General features: G+C 41.4%; 1 protein-coding gene across 3 annotated transcripts in view; it reads right to left on the reverse strand.

Moving 5' to 3' along the window:
• SPIN1 (spindlin 1) overlaps positions 1 to 21,522 on the reverse strand; it is a 72,461-nt gene that overhangs the window by 28,584 nt on the left and 22,355 nt on the right. For all 3 annotated transcript variants that reach the window (XM_087444793.1, XM_087444791.1, XM_087444792.1), the window contains exon 2: positions 13,518 to 13,727. In XM_087444793.1, the coding sequence (XP_087300919.1) occupies positions 13,518 to 13,569 (52 nt within the window). In that variant the 5' untranslated portion in view covers positions 13,570 to 13,727. The remainder of the gene's footprint in view (positions 1 to 13,517; positions 13,728 to 21,522) is intronic.

Consider the following 21,522-nt stretch of genomic DNA (forward strand, 5'->3'; position numbering starts at 1 on the left):
GACCACATCAGAATTAAACTAGAAATAAATAAGATACTTGGAAATACTCCAGTATTTGAAAATTAAACAACTATCTTCTAAAAATCCATGGTTCAAACACAAAATCACAATTAAAACTCAACTATTTTGAAGAAATAAAAATGAAAACACAATCTATCAAAATCTGTGGAATGCAGACAAGGAGGACTTCCTACATTGATCAAAATTCACACTAAGGAACAAGAATATCAAGAAAACAAAGGACTTCTTACCATAAACTCAGAACGGTGGTTCCCCTGGGCGGAGGAAGGTGGTTTCTGGGTTAACTGCAAAGTTTTCTCTCTCTGGCCTTATATTAAGATGTGTATTTTTTAAACACGAATTTCTGTAGTAATGTTACATTTACAATTTAAAAAAGTTAACTGAAAAAGAAGTTATTTGGCCAACTGGTGTGGGTAAGACTGTCCGTTCCGGTTCACAGATAAAGACGGCGCGACACAGCCCTGACTGCTGAGAGAGCCGCGCTCCCCCACTTTCACCCCGCATGTTTACAGGCACTGAACCAAGTGGCAGCTCATGGATGAAGATGAGACACAGATGGGAGAGAGAGCAAATCTACCTGAAGCATCCCTGGAACCTCTCTAGGCTTAAGTGGACAAGGACAAGGAGGTAAGAAATGCAAAAGCAGACGTGAGGACACAGGACTTGTTCAAGATCCCCTGGAACTGCACCAGGCGTCAGGATCCCAGCCCTCCCACACCAGATACACGAGGAGAGGGCAGCTGACCTGAGCATTCAGTACCCCTCAGCCACACCCCTGTTCCTGCATGCCTGGCAAAGCGTATCAGGCCCACACATCACACAGGTCCCCACAAAGTTGCCTCTCCCATTTAGAAGAATACCATGGCAGACACAATCTTCTACTGATCACTCAAGAAAAGGTAAGCCATTCGTAATTAATCCTTAATCCTTAAGCATGAATGGACAATGATCAAAAGTCATGGGAAAAAACCTCCGTGGTATGACCGAGAAAGACAAAAACAAGCAGCACCACTGTTCATAAAATCACCCAAGAACCAAGAAGATTAAATAACAGAATTGGCATCCTCAAGGAAACGGAAGACATTACAGTCACAAAATGGGAACAGGAGGCCATGAAAAGAAAAAACAAGAGCTCTTGAAAATGTTTAAAAAATGAATGGAGAGAACTTCTCATTTTGGTTCAGCACTTTAAAAGCCTGGAAGTCATCACTCCATCCTAATAACAGGTAAAAAGCTGAACAGGCTGAAAAACCAACAACTCTTCTTAGATGGGTCAGAGAAGGAAGGTCACAGGGCACACCGCTGCCCCCACAGCTGGAGAAACAGACCTGCAGATACAGAGAATCACGTTTCTTCAGAGCAGAGACCCACAGGGACGAGGGCTGGAAGAGGAAAACCTCCATGCTAACTGACCAACTGCCGGAGGCTCAGTGTGGACAAGGCCGAGACAGAAACTCCAGGGAATCCCGTCATTCTGGGGCATGGGGGGTGGCTCCACATTGTTATGAGTTTTACCTCCAGGTGCCCTACCAGGTTCTCACAGTAAAGATCAGAGGAAAACCCTCTCCCACCTCTAGCTGAGGGAGGGGACAAGGATGCATTCTGAAATACACCAACAGCATTCTGTTCTTAACAAGGCCTGCCCTAAAGAGAAACTATTTCATCAGAGCCTAACCGACTGGCGTTTGTATCAGGGCCCAACTGGCCTCAGTGAAGGGAAATACTCAACTCCAACTCTCTCTAGTTGTCCCCTTGTGGGACAGGAATTTCAAAGCTCAGCCCCCTAGCCACCCTGTATCACACAAGGGGGGAGGAAACTGAGAAGCACTAGTGAATAGTGAAGGTCACAGCCCAGAGGCACAGACTCACTATGGACTGAAACCTAATCACAGCAGTACAGACTGTATCGCCCATCCCACACCTCACCACCATATCACTGAAGGCTCATTTACTGGAGTTCCTTTTACCCAGTACACGTCTGGCTTTCATCACAAAATTATAAAGCATATTAAAAAGCAAAAAACACAGTTTTGATGAGACAGAGCAAGCATCAGAACCATACCCATTTATGGCAGGGAAGTTAGAATTCTCAGACCAAGAATTTAAAATAACTCTGAATAATATGCTAAGAACTCTAATGAAAAAAGTAGACAACATGCAAAAACAGATGGATAGTGTAAGTAGAGAGTCGGAAATAAGAAAAAAAAATCAACAAGGCATGGTAGAGATCAAAAACACCGTAACAGAAATGAAGAAATGTCTTCGATGGACTCATTGGTAGACTGGACATAGCTGAGGAAGGAATCCCTGAGCTTGAGGATATGTCATCAGAAACTTCCAAAACTGAAAAGCAAAGAGAACAAAGAAACAAGAAGAAAACAAAACAGAATATCTGAGAACTGGGACAACAACAGGTACAACCTATGCATAATGGGAGGGCCTGGAAGACCAGAAAGGAACAGAAGTAATAACAACCGACAGTTTCCCCAAATTAACATCAGGCACCAAACCACAGACCCAGGAAGCTCAGAGATCACCAAGTAGGATAAAGGCCAAAAAAACCCACATGTAGGCATATCATATTCAAACTTCAGAAAATCAAAGATAAAGAAAAAATCCTGAAAGAAGCCAGAGGGAATAATACCTTAACTACAGAGAAGCAAGGATAAGAATTACATTCAACTTCTCCTCAAAAACCATACACGCAAAAAGAGAGTAGAGTAAAACATTTCAAGTGTTGAGAGAAAAAAAAACCTAGAATTTTGTGTTCTGCAAAATTATCCTTCAAAAGTGAAGGAGAAATAGATTTGCTCCAACAAAAATTGAGGGAATTTATTGCCAGGAGATCTGCCCTGCAAGAAATGTTAAAAGAAATTTTTCAGAGAGTAGGAAAATGATATAGTTCAGAAACTCAGATCTACATAAAGAAAAAACATCAGAGATGGAGTAAGTGAAGGTAAAATAAATTTGATTTTTCATATTCTTAACTGATTTTTGTCCAAAATAACAGTAGCAACAATGTATTGGATGATTATAGCTTATATATACAAGTGAAAGACAGCAACACTACAAAGGACTGGAGGGAGGAATAGAGTACTTCGTTGTTATACCAGAGAAGCAACAGCATGATCCGAAAGTGGGCTTGGGTTACTTGTAAATGTATCTTGCAAACTCTAGTGCTAAACAAGTAAAAAAGAAGTATAACTGATATAAGAAAAGAGAGAAAATGGAATCATGTAAAATGCTCAATTAAAACCATAAAAGGCAGGGAAAGAGTGGAAGACAAAAATAGGAAGAAGGAACACTGGCAATGAATAGAAAACAGTAGCAAATACAGCAGATATTAATCCAATTAGCACCTTAAATGTCAATGGTCTAAATGCACCAATTAAAAGACATGGTCAGGGTGGATCAAAAAACAAGACCACACTGTATGCTGTCCACAAGAAACTCACTTTAAATACAAAGATATATTTAGATTCAAAGCAAAGTGATGAAGAAAGATATCCATGCTAACACTGATCAAAATAAAGTGGGAGTAGCAATATTAATTTCAGAGAGATTTCAGAGCAAGGGAAGTCATCAGGGATAAAGAGAGGCATTATATTAAGATAAAGGAGTCAAGTGTCCAAGACGACGTACCAATCCTTAATATACATGCGCCTGACAACAGAGCATCAAACTACGTGAGGCAAAAAGTGATAGAACTACAAGGAGAAACAGATGAATCCACTATCATAGTTGGAGACTTCAACACCCTTCTATCCAAAATGGACAGATCCAGCAGGGAGAAAACCAGTAAGAACATAGTTGAACCCAACAACACCGTCAATCAACTGGATATAATGGACGTCTATAGACTCCTTCATCCAACGACAGCAGAATACACCTTCTTCTCAAGCTCCTATGGAGCATTCATCAAGACAGACCACACTCTGGATCATGAACACACCTCAACAAACTCAAAAGAATAGTATCATACAATGTATGCCTGCAGACCACAATGAAATTAAACTCGATTCAATAATAAAAAGCTGGCTGGAAAATCCCAAAATACTTGGAGATTAAACACACTTCTAAATACATAGTTCAAAGAAAAAATTTCAAGACAGATTTAAAAATATTTTGAACTAAATGAAAATGAAAATACAACTTAGCAAAATCTGTGGGATGCAGAGAAAGCAGTGCTTAAAGGGAAACTTAATGAATGCATATATTGGAAAAGAGAAAAGATCTAAAATAAAAAAATCCAAGCTTCTATTTTAGGAAACTAGAAAAAGAAGAGCAAATTAAATGTAAAGTAAGCAGAGGAAAAGACATTCTAAAAATCAGAGCAGAAATCAATAAAATTTAGAACAGGAAATCAACAGAGAAAAGTCAACAAAATCAAAAGCTGGTTCTTTGAAAAGATCAAAACCGATAAATCCCTGGCCAGAATAACTAAGAATAGAGAAGCCACAAATCACTAACACGAGAAATGAAAGAGATCACTACAGATCCCATATACAAGATCTGGATGACGAAAACTACAAAACTCTAACAAAAGAAATCAAAGAAAAACTACAAAAATGGAGAGACATTCCATGTCCACATGAAAGAACGAATATCGTCAAGATGTCAGTTCTTCCCAACTTGATCTACAGATTCAATGCAATCCCAATCAAAATCCTAGCAAGTTATTTTGTAGATATCAACAAACTGATTCTAAAGATTATATGGAGAAGCAAAAGACCTGGAATAGCCAACACGATATTGAAGGAGAAGAACAGCTGGAGGACTGACACTACCTGACTTCAAGGCTTACTGTAAAGCTACAGTGATCAAGACAGTGTGGTATTGGCCAAGAAGAGACATCTAGATCAATGGAACAGAATAGAGAGCCCAGAAACAGACCCCCATAAATATAGTCAACTGATCTTCAACAAAGGAGCAAAGGCAATACAATGGAGAAAAGATAGTCTCTTCAACAAATGGTGCTGGAACAACTGGAAATCCACGTGCAAAACAAAAAGAACTTAGACACAGACCTTATATCCTTCACAAAAATTAACTCAAAATGAATCACAGGCCTAAATGTAAAATGCAAAACTATAGAACTCCTCTAAGATAACATAGGAGATAACCTAGATGACCTTGGGCATGGTGATGATTCTTTAGATATAAGACGAAAGGCATAATATATGAAAGAAATAATTAATAATTAGAAACTTCTGCTCTGCAAAAGACACTGTCAAGAGAATAAGACAAGCCACAGACTAGGAGAAAATATTTGCAAAAGACATATCTGACAAAGGACTGTTACCCAAAATATACAAAGAACTCTCAAAATTCAGCAATAAGAGGGGCCGACTCAGTGGCACAAGCAGTTAAGTGCACGCGCTCCGCTGTGGCGGCCCGGGGTTCGCTGGTTCGGATCCCGGGCGCACAACGATGCACCGCTTGTCAAGCCATGCTGTGGCGGCGTCCCATATAAAGTGGAGGAAGATGGGCATGGATGTTAGCCCAGGGCCAGTCTTCCTCAGCAAAAACAGGAGGATTGGCAGATGTTAGCTCAGGGCTGATCTTCCTCACACACAAAAAAAATCCTGAGGCCGGCCCGGTGGCGCAAGCGGTTAAGTGCACGTGCTCCACTATGGTGGCTCAGGGTTCGCCGGTTCGGATCCCGGGCACGCACCGATGCACTGCTTGTTAAGCCATGTTGTGGCGGCGTCCCATATAAAGTAGAGGAAGATGGGCACAGATGTTAGCCCAGGGCCAGTCTTCCTCAGAAAAAAAAAAAAAAAAGAGGAGGATTGGCATTGGATGTTAGCTCAGGGCTGGTCGTCCTCACAAAAAAAAAAAAAAATTCAGCAATAAGAAAACCTGATTAAGCAACCTCGTTAAAAAATGGGCCAAAGACCTTAACACACACTTCAAAGACATGGCAAAAAAACACAAAGAGGTGCTCCACATCATATGTCATCACAGAAATGTAAACTCAAAACAATGAGATATCACCCCACAACTATAATGGTGAAAATCCAAAATACTGACACCACCGAATGTTGGAAAGCATGTGGAGCAAGAGGAACTCTCATTCATTAATGATGGGAATGCAAACTTGTCGTTTCTTACAAAACCAACATACTCTTAACATGTGATCCAGCAATTACGCTCTTCGGCATTTACCCAAAAGAGCTGAAAACTTACGTCCACACAAAAACCTGCACGTGGATGTTTACAGTAGCTTTATTCATAACTGCCAAAACTTGGAAGCAACCATGATGTCGCTCAGTAGGTGAGTGGATAAATAAACTATACCACATCCAAACAACAGGATATTATTCAGTACCAAAAAGAAATAGTCTATCAAGCCACGAAGAGACATGGAGGAACCTGGATTGCATACCACTAAGTGAAAGAAGCCAACCTGAAAAGGCTACATACTGCATGATTTCAACTGGATGACATTCTGGGAAAGGCAAAACTATGGGGACAGTACAAAGTTCAGTTTGCCAGGGAGTGGAGGGAGGGATGAACAGGTGCAGCACAGAAGACTTTAGGGCAGTGAAAACTACTCTGTATGATACTATAATGGTAGATACATGTCATTATACACTTGCCAAAATCCATAAAATGTACAACACCAAGAGTGAACTCTAATATGAAGCATGGACTTTGAGTGATAATGATGTGTCAATGTAGGTTCATCAATTGTAACAAATGTACAGTCTGGTGGGGCATGCTGCTAGTTGGGGAGATGGGGGAGAGGGGCAGGGGGTATATGAGAAACCACTGTACCCTCTGTTCAATTTTGCTATGAAGTTAAAACTGCTCTAAAAAAATAGTCTATTTTTAAAAATCCTTTTAAAACAATAAAGAGGTACTAGACTTTTCTTCCACCATCGACACTGGGCTAGACAACAAGAGATAAGTGATGACTTCAAAGCTGAGGTAAAATGATTTTGAACCCTGAATTCCATACTCTAAATTACCAACTGACATTTACATTCATGTATGGGCTCAAAACTTACATCTCACACACATCTTCTCTCCAAGTTGTTGGAGGATACCCTTCAGGAAATAAGACAAAAAAGCATCAAAAACACAGAGGATCCGAGAAACCACAGATACAACCTCTGAGAGCAGAGGTCCAGCACGACTTCTGTAACGTAGCTGAGACTCAGAGACAGGAGCAGGAGACCAGGGACTGAAGGACGCTGTCTCCAAGAAGCCAACTCCACACGGTAGGAAGAACAAGATAAACTACTCACACCACAGACAAAGGGTAATAGCTCTAACATTAGAAGAGCTTCAGAAAGTAGAGAAGAAAAATGGGTGAGATGAGAAAAGAAAAAGCAAGGCCACAGAGGCCCTTACAAGTAAGACAAGATACTCCACCTCACACATAAAACCACACTGAGAGATCATCTCTCACCCCTCAGATGGACAAAACCCAAACATGCGACAACACACTACAATGGCAAGACTGTGGGAGAGAAAAACGCTTCCATGCTGCTTGCTGGGAGGAATGGAAAATGTACAGGGCTCGTGGAGGGGGATCCGGTGACATCTCAGAGAACCACATTTGCATTTAAGATCTGACTCAATCCCACTTCTGGAAATCTATCCCCATGACACAGTGGCAAGACAAACGGACAAGCCTATTCATTGCAGTTATTATTTCTAATCGTCCAATAACTGACTACTAAACAAACTAATAAGGAGCACTATTCCGCTGTAAAGAGCCCTGAGCAAGAACTCTCCATCCTGCTGAGGAGTGGGCACCAATACACACTGACAAGTGGAAACCGAGTAACAAAGAAGTAGGTTTGTATATATCCACAGGCACCAATATCAGCTTGTCATCGAAGTGGGTCATCCCACCCATCTGAGGATCACAGATCTTCCAGTGGAAAAAAGAACAAGGTTCCTTCCCAGGAAACTACATCTACATCTATCTGTTGACTGAAGTAAGAAAAGAAATAGAGCAATAATTTATAAAATAAACTGTTCTGACTCACAAACCAGTTATTTAAACTGTAATAAACTATGACAGGCAAGAAAAACTATATACACTCAGACTGTTCTAACAGAGCCTCATTCAGATACACATTCCAAAATAACCAACTTTTAACCTAACTTTGTGTGCACTCAGATGTTCCAAAGATAAAGACCAACCTCTGTTCCAGCAACTCATTTGGATGACAAATCCTCACCAACCCTCTCCACACCACTCACTGCTCCAACCTATCAATTCACTCACTTCTCCCCTGTGAGTACCTTTCCCTCTTGTGAAATGTCCCTGGGAGGCTGTCAAGGTGACCCTATCCTGCTGCTCAGCAAATTGAATAAGCCCCACTTGGTACGACCAGCAGTGGTCTCTGGGGATGCTGTTTCAACAGACGGTAAAGGAGTATGACACTATAACTTTAAGGGAAGAATCAGAAAATCTGAGAGGTGACAAACAGTCTCATCATACAAGAAGGAAATTGGAAAATCCATAGTAAATGTGAAAACACCCAGAAACACTGACACTTGGAGGCCCCAATGTGAGTGAAGTTCACCAGGCAACAAGGCCCACTTGGACATACAGCTTCCAGTCAACATTTTTTATCTTGCTAGAGGATCCATCTCGGATCACAAGAGATTTAAGGAAAACCTCCAGATGAAACACAGAGACTAAAAGCAAAGAGACACAAAGACACTCCTAAGAGGCCGAGCCAATTCAAGAAAGGCTTTTTAAAACACCTTCATAGCCTCAGAAACGTAAGCTACTTGCATCTATGAAACAAATATGAGAACAAAAAAGAGCTCCTAGAAATTTAAAATGCTTACTGAAAATTTTTTTAAAAGATTAGAAAATAAAGTCAGCAAACTCCCTCAGAAAGAATGAGAAGATGGAAATGAATAATTGGAGGTAAAAAAAAAAGGAAGATCAACCTAAGAGGCATAACCTCCAAGCAGCAGGTATTCCAGAGAGAAGAGAAGCAATGGAGGATTGTCAAGGCAATGAGGATGGCAAGGCCACGGAGGACGGGCAAGGCCACGGAGGACGGGCAAGGCAATGGAGGAAGGCCAAGGCAACGAAGGACGGCCAAGGCAACGGAGGACGGCCAAGGCAATGGAGGACGGTCACAGGAGAAGCACAGTCCACGTGGTTAAAGGATGAATCCAAGGACTGAAAAGCCTGAAACAGTAAGTGAAGAAGGCCCACGCTAACATACATTGTCGTAACGTTTCAGAACACAGAAAAAGACAATTCTAAAAGTTTCTAGAGAAGAAGGAAAAACCACTGGACACATACAAAGGTTCGAAAATGAAAATGGCATCCAACTTCCCCAAATAGCAACAGTGGGATCTCAAAGACAACGAATGGAGCAGTGTCTGGAAAATGCTGAACGAAAAGTCATTTCCTACCCAGAATCTTTGACCCCACCAAAGCCTGAGCATGAGAGTAAAATAAAAACAATGTTGATGCAAGATCTCAAAAAACTTCATCTTCTACATGCATTTTTGAAAAACTGTTGTTGGGGTGATGACAAACATGCACAAAAGTAAAGAACAGGAATGAATCACCACACACTCCACTTGTAGCAACTCATTCAGTGCCTACTCTTGAAGCTTCCTGAAGATGCACACGGGTCCCCTCAGCCGGCGTACACATGGAAAAGGAAGGCGTGGCATCCAGGAAACAAGGAGCAGCCAACATCCCAGAGAGGAAAAGGAGTCCCAAGGAGGACAACGTTGCAGCAGGTCAAGAGAGCAACCAACACAGGTCAGAAAAGGACAGACGGGGCTAGAGACAGTCTTTAAGGAAAACACGAACAGACGGAGTATCCGCCACGTCTGATGCGTAGGGAATTACATTGAAAGGAGTTTTATAAGGCTGTCGGAGAGTTTAAGAGACTTCAAATTGGAAAGAAAATTAAGCAAATAGAAAAAAAATAAATCACTAAACTCCAGGAAAAACAAACTGTTGTACAAAAAAAGTAATTATACTGCATTACTTGGCTCAAAAGTAATTTTTATTAGGAGGCTTTATTAGAAGGCTAATGGGAGAGGAGGATGTTATACGAAAAAAACGAAGTTCTCAACCGATATCAATACATAATATCTAAAACCGTCAGATCAAGAGAAATTTGTACACTCATATTATTTACAAATTTTAAAAATCAGAAAGAATGGGGTGCCTGCTTTTTGTGTAAGTCTTTGGCACTACTTGATACTTTCAACTGTGAATTTTTATTAATTTGATAAAAATAAAATCAACGTTTTTGAAATATTTGAATTAAACATAGCAAAAATAGTTGTTATACCTGAGTGTTAGGTACATGGATATCTACTATTATCATTCCCTGTACCTACTGGTATGATTCAAGTATGTCATTAAAGGAGAAAAACTGCAACCGTTGGTAAACTAGTAAAAATAGAAGCTAATTCTAGGGGAAAAAATATATGAAAAAAGTTATCATGTAATAGGACTTGCTGCCCAATGTCATTAGATATATATAAACTACTACTTCAGTAACCAATTAAATTCCAACAATTATATAGATACACCTAAGTTACTTTTAAAATAGAAATCCCTAATATGTTGAACTAGATATATAAAGAGAATATAAAAATTCAATTTTCAAATTTTTATTGATCACTCATGCTCTGTGTCAAGTATTGGGAGTTGCCTATGCAATCTATTTACCACTGTGGCGGTTTTAAAACACAGCCACAAATTCTTTGATGTTGCTCCCATCAAGCAAAGCACACGCTCCCTCCTTGAGCCTGGGCGGGCCTGTGTGACTGCCTCCACGCACAGAAGGCAGAAGTGAATCTGTGTGATTTCCGAGGCTCCCACAGAAGAGACCATGCAACTGGGCCTCTCTTTCTTGGGGTATTTGCTCTGGGAGCCTTCACATAAGAAGTCCAGCTGTGCAACAGCCCACAGACGAAGACAGATGCCCTAGGAGCCCTACTTGTCAAAGTCCCCCCCTACCACCTTTGAGATGGTACCAGCAGAGGACAGAAGAGCCACCATACCAACTCTGGAATGCCTCCCTGGGCTGCTTGTTGCATGAGAAAAAGAAACCCCCTTCTGGGGTGAATTTTCTTTATTTGTAAATGGGCACTTTATAGTTAGTGATACAGGGATTTAAAAGCAACAGACCTTGGTCTATGTTAACAAGAAGAATGATTAAGACAATTTTATAAATAACACTTATCAAGGGATCAGCAATCTTTCTAAATTGGGTTATACTACACAACAGTGAAAAACAATAAATGACCCATGGGCTCATATGGTAAACTAGCTAATGATGGGGCAGCCAGAATTTACAGAGTACCTACTCTGTCTCTACCCTGCGCCACGTGCTCTAAGAAATATCGAAGAATAAGAACGTACAAGCTCAAAGTACTGGCTGGGATTAACAATCTCTCCCTTAAAAACAGTAACCTCCCTTGGTTAGCTCCTTTGGTTACTTACACCACACTACACATCACTTTAATCAGCTTGATCAACTCCCAACAAGATGACTTCAAAATCAATAAAGAAAATTGGAATGTTGAATTTGGAATAGTGTGCATAAAAACTTTAGAAAATAAATTACTATTTCAAACGACAGAAACGTGGGAGGTTTATTGACCAACAAACCCTGACAGCAATTTTTGCAACTAATGAGATGAAATAAAAAATACTTTATTGTAAACAGTATGATTGACAATATTAATGCTTTCAATAGACCAACTATAATGTGCCAGGCACCTGGCTAAGCACCTAGGCACACACACACTCGTTTTTCTTCATGATGACCCCAACAGGTACACACTGTAACAGTCCCACTGTTCAGACAAGAAAACCAAGGCTCAAGGAGATAGGAAATACACCCGTGCTTAAACAGCTAACGAGAGAGCAGGACAGAGATGACGAGAGCTGGGATCTGAACAAGAAACTCCCAGATGACTTACACTTCAGTCTGCCGTCACTACTGCAAGTTGATCTTACTGACAAATATTGAACAGCTAAATTAATATTATCTTTATAAAAGAGGAACTAAAATCAAAAAGAGGTAAGGGGTACTCAAAAATCATAATCCCTGTGGTGGTTCTACAAAGGAATTCCAAATACTATAAAAAATAGTTCTAAATCACCTAGCAACCATTTCTGTAAAATTAATAATAATTTTGCTAGTATAATTCTCAGATTCATTTATCAAAAAACCTTAAAATGTTATGACAGACTTTTTTCAATGTTCAAATGTATTTCTGGAATGGAGAAGAACATAAGTCCTGGAGAAAATATCACTTACCTATTTATTGTGTAACCTATAAGATTTCCTTTGTTTTCGGGGTAGGTAAAAATCATGCAAAACCTAAACTTCTATTCTACTTGTACAGTAGTGCCCCCTCATCCATGGTTTCATGTTCCACAGTTTCAGTTACCCACGGTCAACTGCGGTCCAAAAATATTACATGGAAAATCCCAGAAATAAACAAGTTTTAAACTGCACACCTTTTTGAGTGGTGTGATGAAATCTTGTGCCATCTCGCTCCATCCCGCCCAGGACGTGAATCATCCCTTTGTCCAGCAGATCCACACTGCAGACCGCCACCTGCCTGTCAGTCACTTAGCAGCCACCCGGGTTATCAGATCAACTGTCGAGGTATCACAGTACTTGTGATCAAGTCAACCTTATTTTACTTAATAACGGCCCCAAAGTGCAAGGGAAGTGATGTTGGCAATTCGGATATGCCAAAGAGAAGCTGTAAAATGCTTCCTTTAAGTGAAAAGGTGAAAGTTCTGAACTTAATAAGGAGAAAAAATTGTATGCAGAGCTTGCTAAGACCTACAGTAAGAACGAATCTTCTACCTGCGAAATTGTGAAGGAGGAAAAAGAAATTTGTGCTAGTTTTGCTGTCTCACCTCAAATATGTACATATAGGAAAAAACACAGTACATATAGGGTTCGGTACTATCCACGGTTTCAGACATCCACCGGGGTCTTGGAACGTATCTCCCAAAGATAAGGGAGGACTACTGCATTAGCTGTGTGTCACAAAAATAAAAATTTCTATTAAATATTCATTTCACTTCTATACATTTCATTCCAGTAAAATTCTTTCAAATATACAAAAAACTCAGTTTTTTTTTCCCTTAAAATCACCGTAAATCTCACTAAATCTAATACTCATCTACTCACCTCACTTTCACTTCTTTCAAAAAGAAATGACAAGTCCTTTATTTACCACAATCCTATTAAATAGGTATACACAATTCACTTACTAAATTTACTGGACATCTATAACCTGCTGGAAGGTGAGACCACAGGAAAAAAAATTAACATGATCCCTGCCTTTCAAGAAACTAAACCTGGTTATTCACATCTATACGTGCATGAAATACCAGAAATCACAAAGCTTTAAAAACAGCAAATCTCCAGGACTTATGATGTGCAAGTATTCCTCAACTGGACAACTGCTTTACATTTATCGTACTCAAGTCCGTGTGGAAGCGCACTGCCTACCTGCATCAGCTCTGGACCGCTGGCCAGGTGTCTTCCCGAATGGGGTCTTCATTCATCTGTATTTACGTCAGCAGCAGAGCTGCTGGACTAGGGTGAAAATTCAATATGCTCCAATTTGAAACTTTTCACAGAATTTCAATGTTCTTGTTAATCCATCATCCAAGTTCCTCTTTTACAAGTTCAGCAAAAATACATGAAATCATAAGCACTCTGTAAAATATTGAAATAATAGTTCATATTACTAGAGTATCACAAGAGCAAAATTCTCCAAGTAAGCCATCAAACACGACATATAATTTTAAACTTAACATTAGCTAAAACGCACTTCACCCAAAAGCAATCAACCTTATTTCCTTGGCCCCAAGTGCCTAGGACAGCACAGAGCAGGGAGAAAAGGAGGTGCTAGACCCTCTCATGAGGAAAAGTGCAGTCCTTAGAGATCACCCGGAACAACCCAGTGTGCGGCTTCCCCCACGGTACCCTGACCCATTCTGCTGCCAGAAAAGATTTGGACCAGCATGGCCACCTCCGTGACGGGACACAAAGACCCAGCAAGAGGGGGCGGGTGGGCAGGTGAGGGGGCGAGGTCCCGGGGTGGGGCAGGGTGGAAAAGCAGCTGGAGGGGAGGCAGCACCCAGCTGGAGAAAGGTGAGTGAGCCAGCCGCCTTGGGCAAGAGAAGGGGTTATAACCACCAAGGCAATGCAGTCTCTTCCTGCTCTCAAGCTTCCAGAAACCAGAGGAAAAGACCCAGTAACTCTGGAGAAGCCTCAAAGAAACGTCCACACTCATGCAAAAGTTAAGTCATTTTATGGAAGCAGCTTATCATTTAGATCAAATTTGGTCCAGTTTACAGTCCACACAGCAAAACATCTGTGGAGACATATTCTCACACGACATGAAACGTCGACTGCAAACTTCCCTGAAGCAGCTGACCCCTCAGGTCTCAAGTGCCAGTCTTCAGGCCTACAACTTACCACCGGTGTTCACAGGTGTAAGAATAGGAGGAAATGCTGAATTAATTCTCTAGAGACTGAAATGTAACAAAATTAGTTACATTTATTTACTTTTTATTTATATTTACATTTACTATTTAATTGCTATTACTAATAGTTAAAATAATTTAAAATCTTAATTAATGAGGGAGAGAGGAATCAGTTTAACTGGTAAAAATTCTTACCTATATAAAACCTTTAATATTCAAGGAGGACAGATTTAAAGACTCATGGATTTTACGATGAATGCATTCAGTGATCTTCGCTGAGCGCCTAGTGTCTGGAGCTCAGGTAGGAGGGAGACGGTGCACAAGACAAGGAAAGAAAACAGACAGCTCTCGAGTGGCGATAAGCAACACCCCGAGGAACACGGGAGCAGCGCCTCTCCTGGAGGTGTGCTTCCTAAGAGCGGCACAGCCCGCCGCCCCGTCCCTAGCGCCTAGGGAGACAGCCTAGGCCGGCATGACAACTAGCTGGTCACCACCTCTCCCTAAAAGTCCATCGGACAGCTGCGCAGGGCCTGCAGCCCCCTACCTCTTCCAGCAGCAGCATCTCAGCTTCCCTCACTCAAAGCCTCCACACTGACCTACCCTCCCCTACGGGACCCTCCCGCCTCTCCCCCTGTCTGCCCCACCTGCTCCACTGCCTCCACAAGGCAGTCTGTCTTCAGGAAGCCTGTCTACAGTCTCCCTGCCCAGCAGCTCTCTCCGAGGTGGCTGTTCGTATTCCCGCTGCCTACACCCACACATCTCCCCTACCCAACACCCAGCGTGGAGGCACGAGCCACAGCAACAGTGATAAGAGCCAACCCTCTTCACTGCAGACATCTACCTGTTAATCCTCTAGCGTCTACACCACTTTTGAAGACTTTGGTACCTGGTTTACTAGCTTTCCATCACTATTCTCATCACATACCTGGCAACATATGATCCTTTCAACAACCTGCCCCTCGGTTCTCCGACAGCCTCACTTCCAAGTCCCCACCCACTCCAGGTACCTGCTCATCACCAAGGACTGCAACACCTCTGGAGTCTCTGACTCAAGCGTCTCACACGCAAAACCACCTCTGACCATTCACCTTTCCCTACACCCACACTCCTGGAGGCAACCACTACCTCCATCCACGGCCTGACCCTCTCCTCATGGTCCTGCTCTCTTCCTTGGGGACTAACCTCCCCCCCTCCGCCTCTGCTCCAATTCCACGGAGGCTCAGCGCCAGAGTGATGCCCTTGGTTTTCTCCACTTCTCTCCCTTCTCTTCCTGTCACTTCTGTGGCAAAGCCCTAACCCACTCCCTGCCTACTGCGCCCACAACTTCAGCCACTGAGCGTGGCTGAGAAACTTCACACACTGATCACCTCCTGTCTCAAGCAGGCACTGGACAGCACTACCCCACCCTCAGCAGGTAAGCGTGCCCTCTGCTGGGAAAGACAGGTGCTCACCTTCCCACCACCAAATTCACCACCTGACTGGTACCCTCTGCTCCTGCAAGAGCTGGTGACCATATTTAAGCTCAACCCTTTTGTGGTATCGCTCCCATCTCTGCCTTCGCTATCAATTTCCCCCTTACTACTAGAATATTCCCATTGGCATACAACAAATGATGAAGTATTTCTCAATTTTAAAAACATCCCATGACTCCACGCCCTCTCCTCCTCTTTACAAAGCTACTTCAAAGATTGAAAAATATTTTAATCTACACAAATATCAATGTATCCTAACTTTATAAATTAAATTGGCTCTATAACATGAAAAATTTAGCTTACTGATATTCTATAGAGTGTGCACCATTCTCACTAGCAGATTTAAGCTTATCTTGTAATATTTCCTACTGCTTAGCACTTCATTAAAATTTTCAAGGTTTGTTATACTTTATAAAAGTATAAGACGCTAGTTAAAGAAAGAGGTGCAGGGGGAGGACACAAGGAGATTTTAGAATAATGTAGGAACACAAAATGTCAGACGCAAGTCCTTCCCCATTTTTGAGTTGTAATTAATATTACAACCGCCTAATTTTATCCCAACTCCACTAAGACCAGAAAAATGTAGAGACGGAGCAAAAGGCAAACCCTGCAGAGAGCTAACTAACGGAACCCTGGCTTTGTTCTGATTCAACATTTGCCATATAATATGCTTTGAAAACTGCAGGGAATTGAAGGTTTCCCAAAACAAATCTCCTTCTCTTCTGACTGGAAAGGGCAAAACTTAACCTTAAGTTATTCTACTGAGTGGTTAAATTAGTAAATAAGACAAACTAAAGGAAAAAAATTTTTAAAAACTTTAAATGCTAACAAAGCAAAATCTCATTATCTCTAGGATAGCAGGAGTTTCAAAAGTTTTCTTCAAGTATTACAGGAAATGTCAAATGGAGCTTAATTTCAAGGCCATAAAAAAGACAGTCCTGTATTCAGAGACCCAAGAGATGCTGACACCACTGGGCGACAGGCTGCTGGAGAACAGTCCTGCATGGCACCAAAAGATCGCGCCATTACCCACTGATTGTGAGTGCTGCTTTACGATGGGGGATCACAGTCCAGCACCATTAACAGGGAGCCAACCACACTATACAGGCTTCCTGAGGTGAGTGACGCATGGCACACCACACCACTCACAAAGCACTCTTGTCAAAAACGCTTTACCTCATCTACTCAAGCCTCTAGACCTAATGTCCAGTTTACAGATGATGGAGGAGCAAGTGAGAAGCTTCTACAAGACAACTGGGCCACACTCTTCAAAAAGTCAGCATCATAAAAAAGAAAAAAGATAGACACACTGTTCTAGATGAAGAGACTACAGGGAGACAACAAACACAGTGAGCCAACCCTGAATGGACGGCTGAGGGACGAGCTGCAGAAGACATTTAAGATGAGTGTGGACAGGGACTAAATCGTAGATGACATGGAACTATGACTGACCTGTAAAAGCACAATAATGACACTGTGGTTATGCAAGAGATTATACTTAAGAAACGCACGCTGAAATTTCGAGCAGCAGACTCATGATGTCACAAGTGAATTTCAACTGGTTCAGGCAAAGAAAACAACATACATAATAAAGTGAAATGGCAAAATATTAATTTTTGAACCTAGGTGAAAGGGCATAATAACGTTATTCTTTGAATTTTTATGGCTATTTGAAATTTTTCATAATAAAATGTTGGGGAAAAAAGATCCTGGATTTTCCTTTGCTAAGTCCATCTTTATTAAACAAAGCTAGCTATCCAGGATTCCAATTTTGCTAACATCTTTAAAAAGCATCACGAATTTAGCTTTGAAACTCAAAATTCTCCTTCTGTGATGATCTCAAAGGGGATCACGAGATTTTCACAGAAAAGCAAGTGTCCCCAAGCGCATGCTGTGTATCACACACTACGTACAGGCATTAACTCAGAGTCCTCACAACCACCAGGAGGCACATGCTATAACTGTTCCATTTTGGAAATTAAGACACCGTGGCACAGAAGTTAAAATAGCACACGCGTGGACATACAGATGGCACAGAGCATTGCTGAGATATATTTCCTATTTGAAAAGTAAACACACAGATGGTTCCCATAAAGGAAGAGGGCACCACAACATCAGTGAGACTGTGTTCTGTCTCCACAGAGGTTAAGAAATGAGTGTTTCAACATTTCAGATACAAAAACAGTAATAAACACAAAGTAGAAGTTACATATCAAAATATTTGCTGCCAGTTGCTATCAGCAAAAAGTGCTATTGATAAAAAGAAAACAAATTTCTAAAACTGTTTAAGCAAAAATGCTAAGTCCCAAAGAAGTCTCAACCCCTGAACACCTAATGGAAAAGTACAGAGGAGCACTAACAGCCAAACACACCGAGTGTCAGCTGAAGCCTGGGCTGCCGATGAGCTGTCTCAGGCTGTCGTCACAGAGGGTTCAGCATGTGGGAGACACGCATGCTATCACATATATTTACATGAAGAAGGACATAAGGCTAAAATCTGAATAGGGCCTAAATATTAGATAAGAAATAATTTTGTTAATTATGATACTGTAGTTACAAAGAAAAATATACTTATTTTACTAAATGTCATGATGCCTGCAATTTATTGCAACTTGCAAATGGCTGAACAACAAAAATGTGAGTACAGCAAAATGTGAGCAAGTGAATCTCCATGGAGGGTAAAACAGTTACACATATAACCTGGCTAGAGCTCCAACTTTTCTACCTATACAAAATTTAATATAGTCTGGGGAAAAAAACCACGGAGGGAGGAGAGGAGCCAAGTCAGTACCTGGTGGCAGCAACACGTGTTTACTGCAGATGCTCAGAAGTCTGTAACTTACTTCCTAACACATGATTGTTAAACACAGATTAAGAAAAGATGGCAAAATATTTGCAGTTCCTGAGTCTGGGTGCTGAGTATACAGATGTTCAAATTGCCCAGAGTAGTTCCCTCATCCACAGTTTCACTTTCCACAGCTTCAGTTACTCAAGGTCAACTGCAGTCCGAAAATAACGCTACGTCACAATGCCTACCTCCCTCGCCTCCCTTCATCTCATCATATACGCACTGTATCACATCACAGTGTCACAAGAAGAGTATGGGACAATAAAATATTTTGAGAGAGAGAGAGAGACCACATTCACCAAACTTTTATTACAGTATATTGTTAGAACTGTTCTCTTTTATTGGTAATAGTTGTTAATCTCCTATTGTGCCTAATTTATAAGTTAAACTATCGTACGTACGTATGTATAGGAAAAAACATTGTACATATAGGTTTCAGTACTATCCTTGGTTTCAGGCATCCACTGGGGGGTTCTGGAACGCATCCCCCATGGGAAAGGGAGGACTATCGTATTTCAACTTTTCTATATGCTTGAAAATTTTCACAACAAAACGTTAAAAGAGCAAAAGGGTCAATGCTTTTAGATTTTGTAAATCTGGAAAGAAAAAGCACTGGAATACAACTTAAAACCTTCCCAGGTACCTAAAAGAATTTACTATAAAGTCCTATCACAAATCTTTCAACGGATGGTTCCTCAAGACAACGTTCTAGAGGCCTCAAGACAACGTCCCTTTGGCTAAAACCTCAAGATGAAAATGAAGGGCTCAGTCTGAATACTGCATTGTTAATTACCGAGTGTTTGGCTAAAACACATTCTAAGTGGATATCTGAAAGGCCTTCAGAGCCCCAATCTCTCACATCAATATAAACATAATTATTAAACAGCCTAAATCAATAAACATCTGAACACCAAGTTCTAATACAGGAGCTCTTAAGCTTGGACAAAATTCACAGGTATTATGACTTTGGATGAGGGAAAAATTCTATATTCATTTTCTTAACCTTCACCTGAAATATAGCACTTCCTTCCATCATAAATGCATGCACTGTACTACAGTATTATTACTAGTACCTCCGACTTTCTCAGCAAGAAATTACAGATCTTTCCATCCCACTGCATTTGTTGCAGATCTCAAAATAGCTTTTAAATTCATCAACTACTTCTAAATTAAGTTACTAGGCCTGCCACAGAACAGACATGACCAGAGTGGATCAGCCATCAGGTCATTAGTCATGAAACTGTGACAGCAGAATGGGTGACTGTTACACAACAAAGAGTTTGGCTGGCCCTTGTCCCAGTTCCTGGGACTTACCCTCTAAATCCTTGGCATTTCCTGAGTGACAGGAGTCTGATTCCTGGTGGATCTCTAGATGGTTTATGCTAACAAGACAACTCAGGATGGGGGGTAGCCACATCAGAAAGATCAATTACGGGATTAGAGGATTGGGACTTTGAACCCCATGCTAGCAGCCAGACTTCCAGGGACGGAAGCTAGAGATGGAGTTCAACCTCACGGCCAATGATTCCATCAGTCACGCCTCCATGAATGAAACCCCAATAGAAACTGGACAACGAAGCTGGAATGAATGTCCCTGGTCAACAATCCTCGGATTCCACGCACAGTTACACATCCGCAGGCAAGAGGGTGATGTTCAGGGCTCCACGCAAGAGGACTAGAAGCTTCCCATTTGGAGCTCTCCCAGGCCTTGCCCCACGCGTGTTTTCTTTCGGCTGGTCCTGCTTTGGACCCTTTTCTACCATAATGAAACTGTAATCAAAAGTACAACACTTGCTTGAGTTCTGCCAGTTGTTCTAGCAAATTATCAAACCTGCGAGGGTCGTGGAAACCCCTGAATGTGTAGCCAGCTAGTGTGAGCTGTGGGAGGCTTGGGGGCCCCGAGCTTGTGGCTGGTGTCTACAGTGAGGGCAGCTGTGTGGAGGACGGTGCCTCAGCCTGTGAAGTGCAACCTCCCTCTGGGCAGCCACTGTGCCAGGAGTGACAAAGATCTACAATGTTCTCTAGTATTCTCTATCATCAATTATTTGTCGATCAATATGTGAAAGGAAACAAGTCAAAGACCAATTAATTTTTTTATAAGCAGCAAAAACCGTCATTTTAGGGCCGGCCCCGTGGCCTAGCGGTTAAGTGCTCGCGCTCCAATGCTGGCGGCCCGGGTTCGGATCCCGGGCGTGCACTGACGCACGGCTTCTCCAGCCATGCTGAGGCCGTGTCCCACATACAGCAACTAGAAAGATGTGCAACTATGACATACAACTATCTACTGGGGCTTTGGGGGGAAAATAAATAAATAAATAAATAATTATAAAAAAAAAAACCCGTCATTTTAGTATCTTAGAATACAAAATTTTAATTACCTGTTTGCTAACAACATTGTCTTCTCACTTAAAATATTAATAAAGAAACCATATTACTACATTAAAATTGTCTTCCTATTTTTATAACTATTTAAATATAATTGATTTCTTTTGTGATCCCTTGTAATTTATTTATTGTATTCAGAAACAATTCGAGAAGGCACCCACAGGTTTCACCAAATTGCCAAAAGGCCATGGCACAACACCCCTGCCGAAAACCACTGGCAACAAGCAACTCTGAATCCTTGATGGGTCTTTAAAGGCCACCTGCAGGCATCAATGCAAAGAACGGACAACTCCCGGTAGTGACAGAATGGTCACTTA

Source organism: Ceratotherium simum, chromosome 20, assembly GCF_057802395.1.
Source record: "Ceratotherium simum simum isolate JZ-2026a chromosome 20, ASM5780239v1, whole genome shotgun sequence".
Classification (NCBI taxonomy): domain Eukaryota; kingdom Metazoa; phylum Chordata; class Mammalia; order Perissodactyla; family Rhinocerotidae; genus Ceratotherium; species Ceratotherium simum.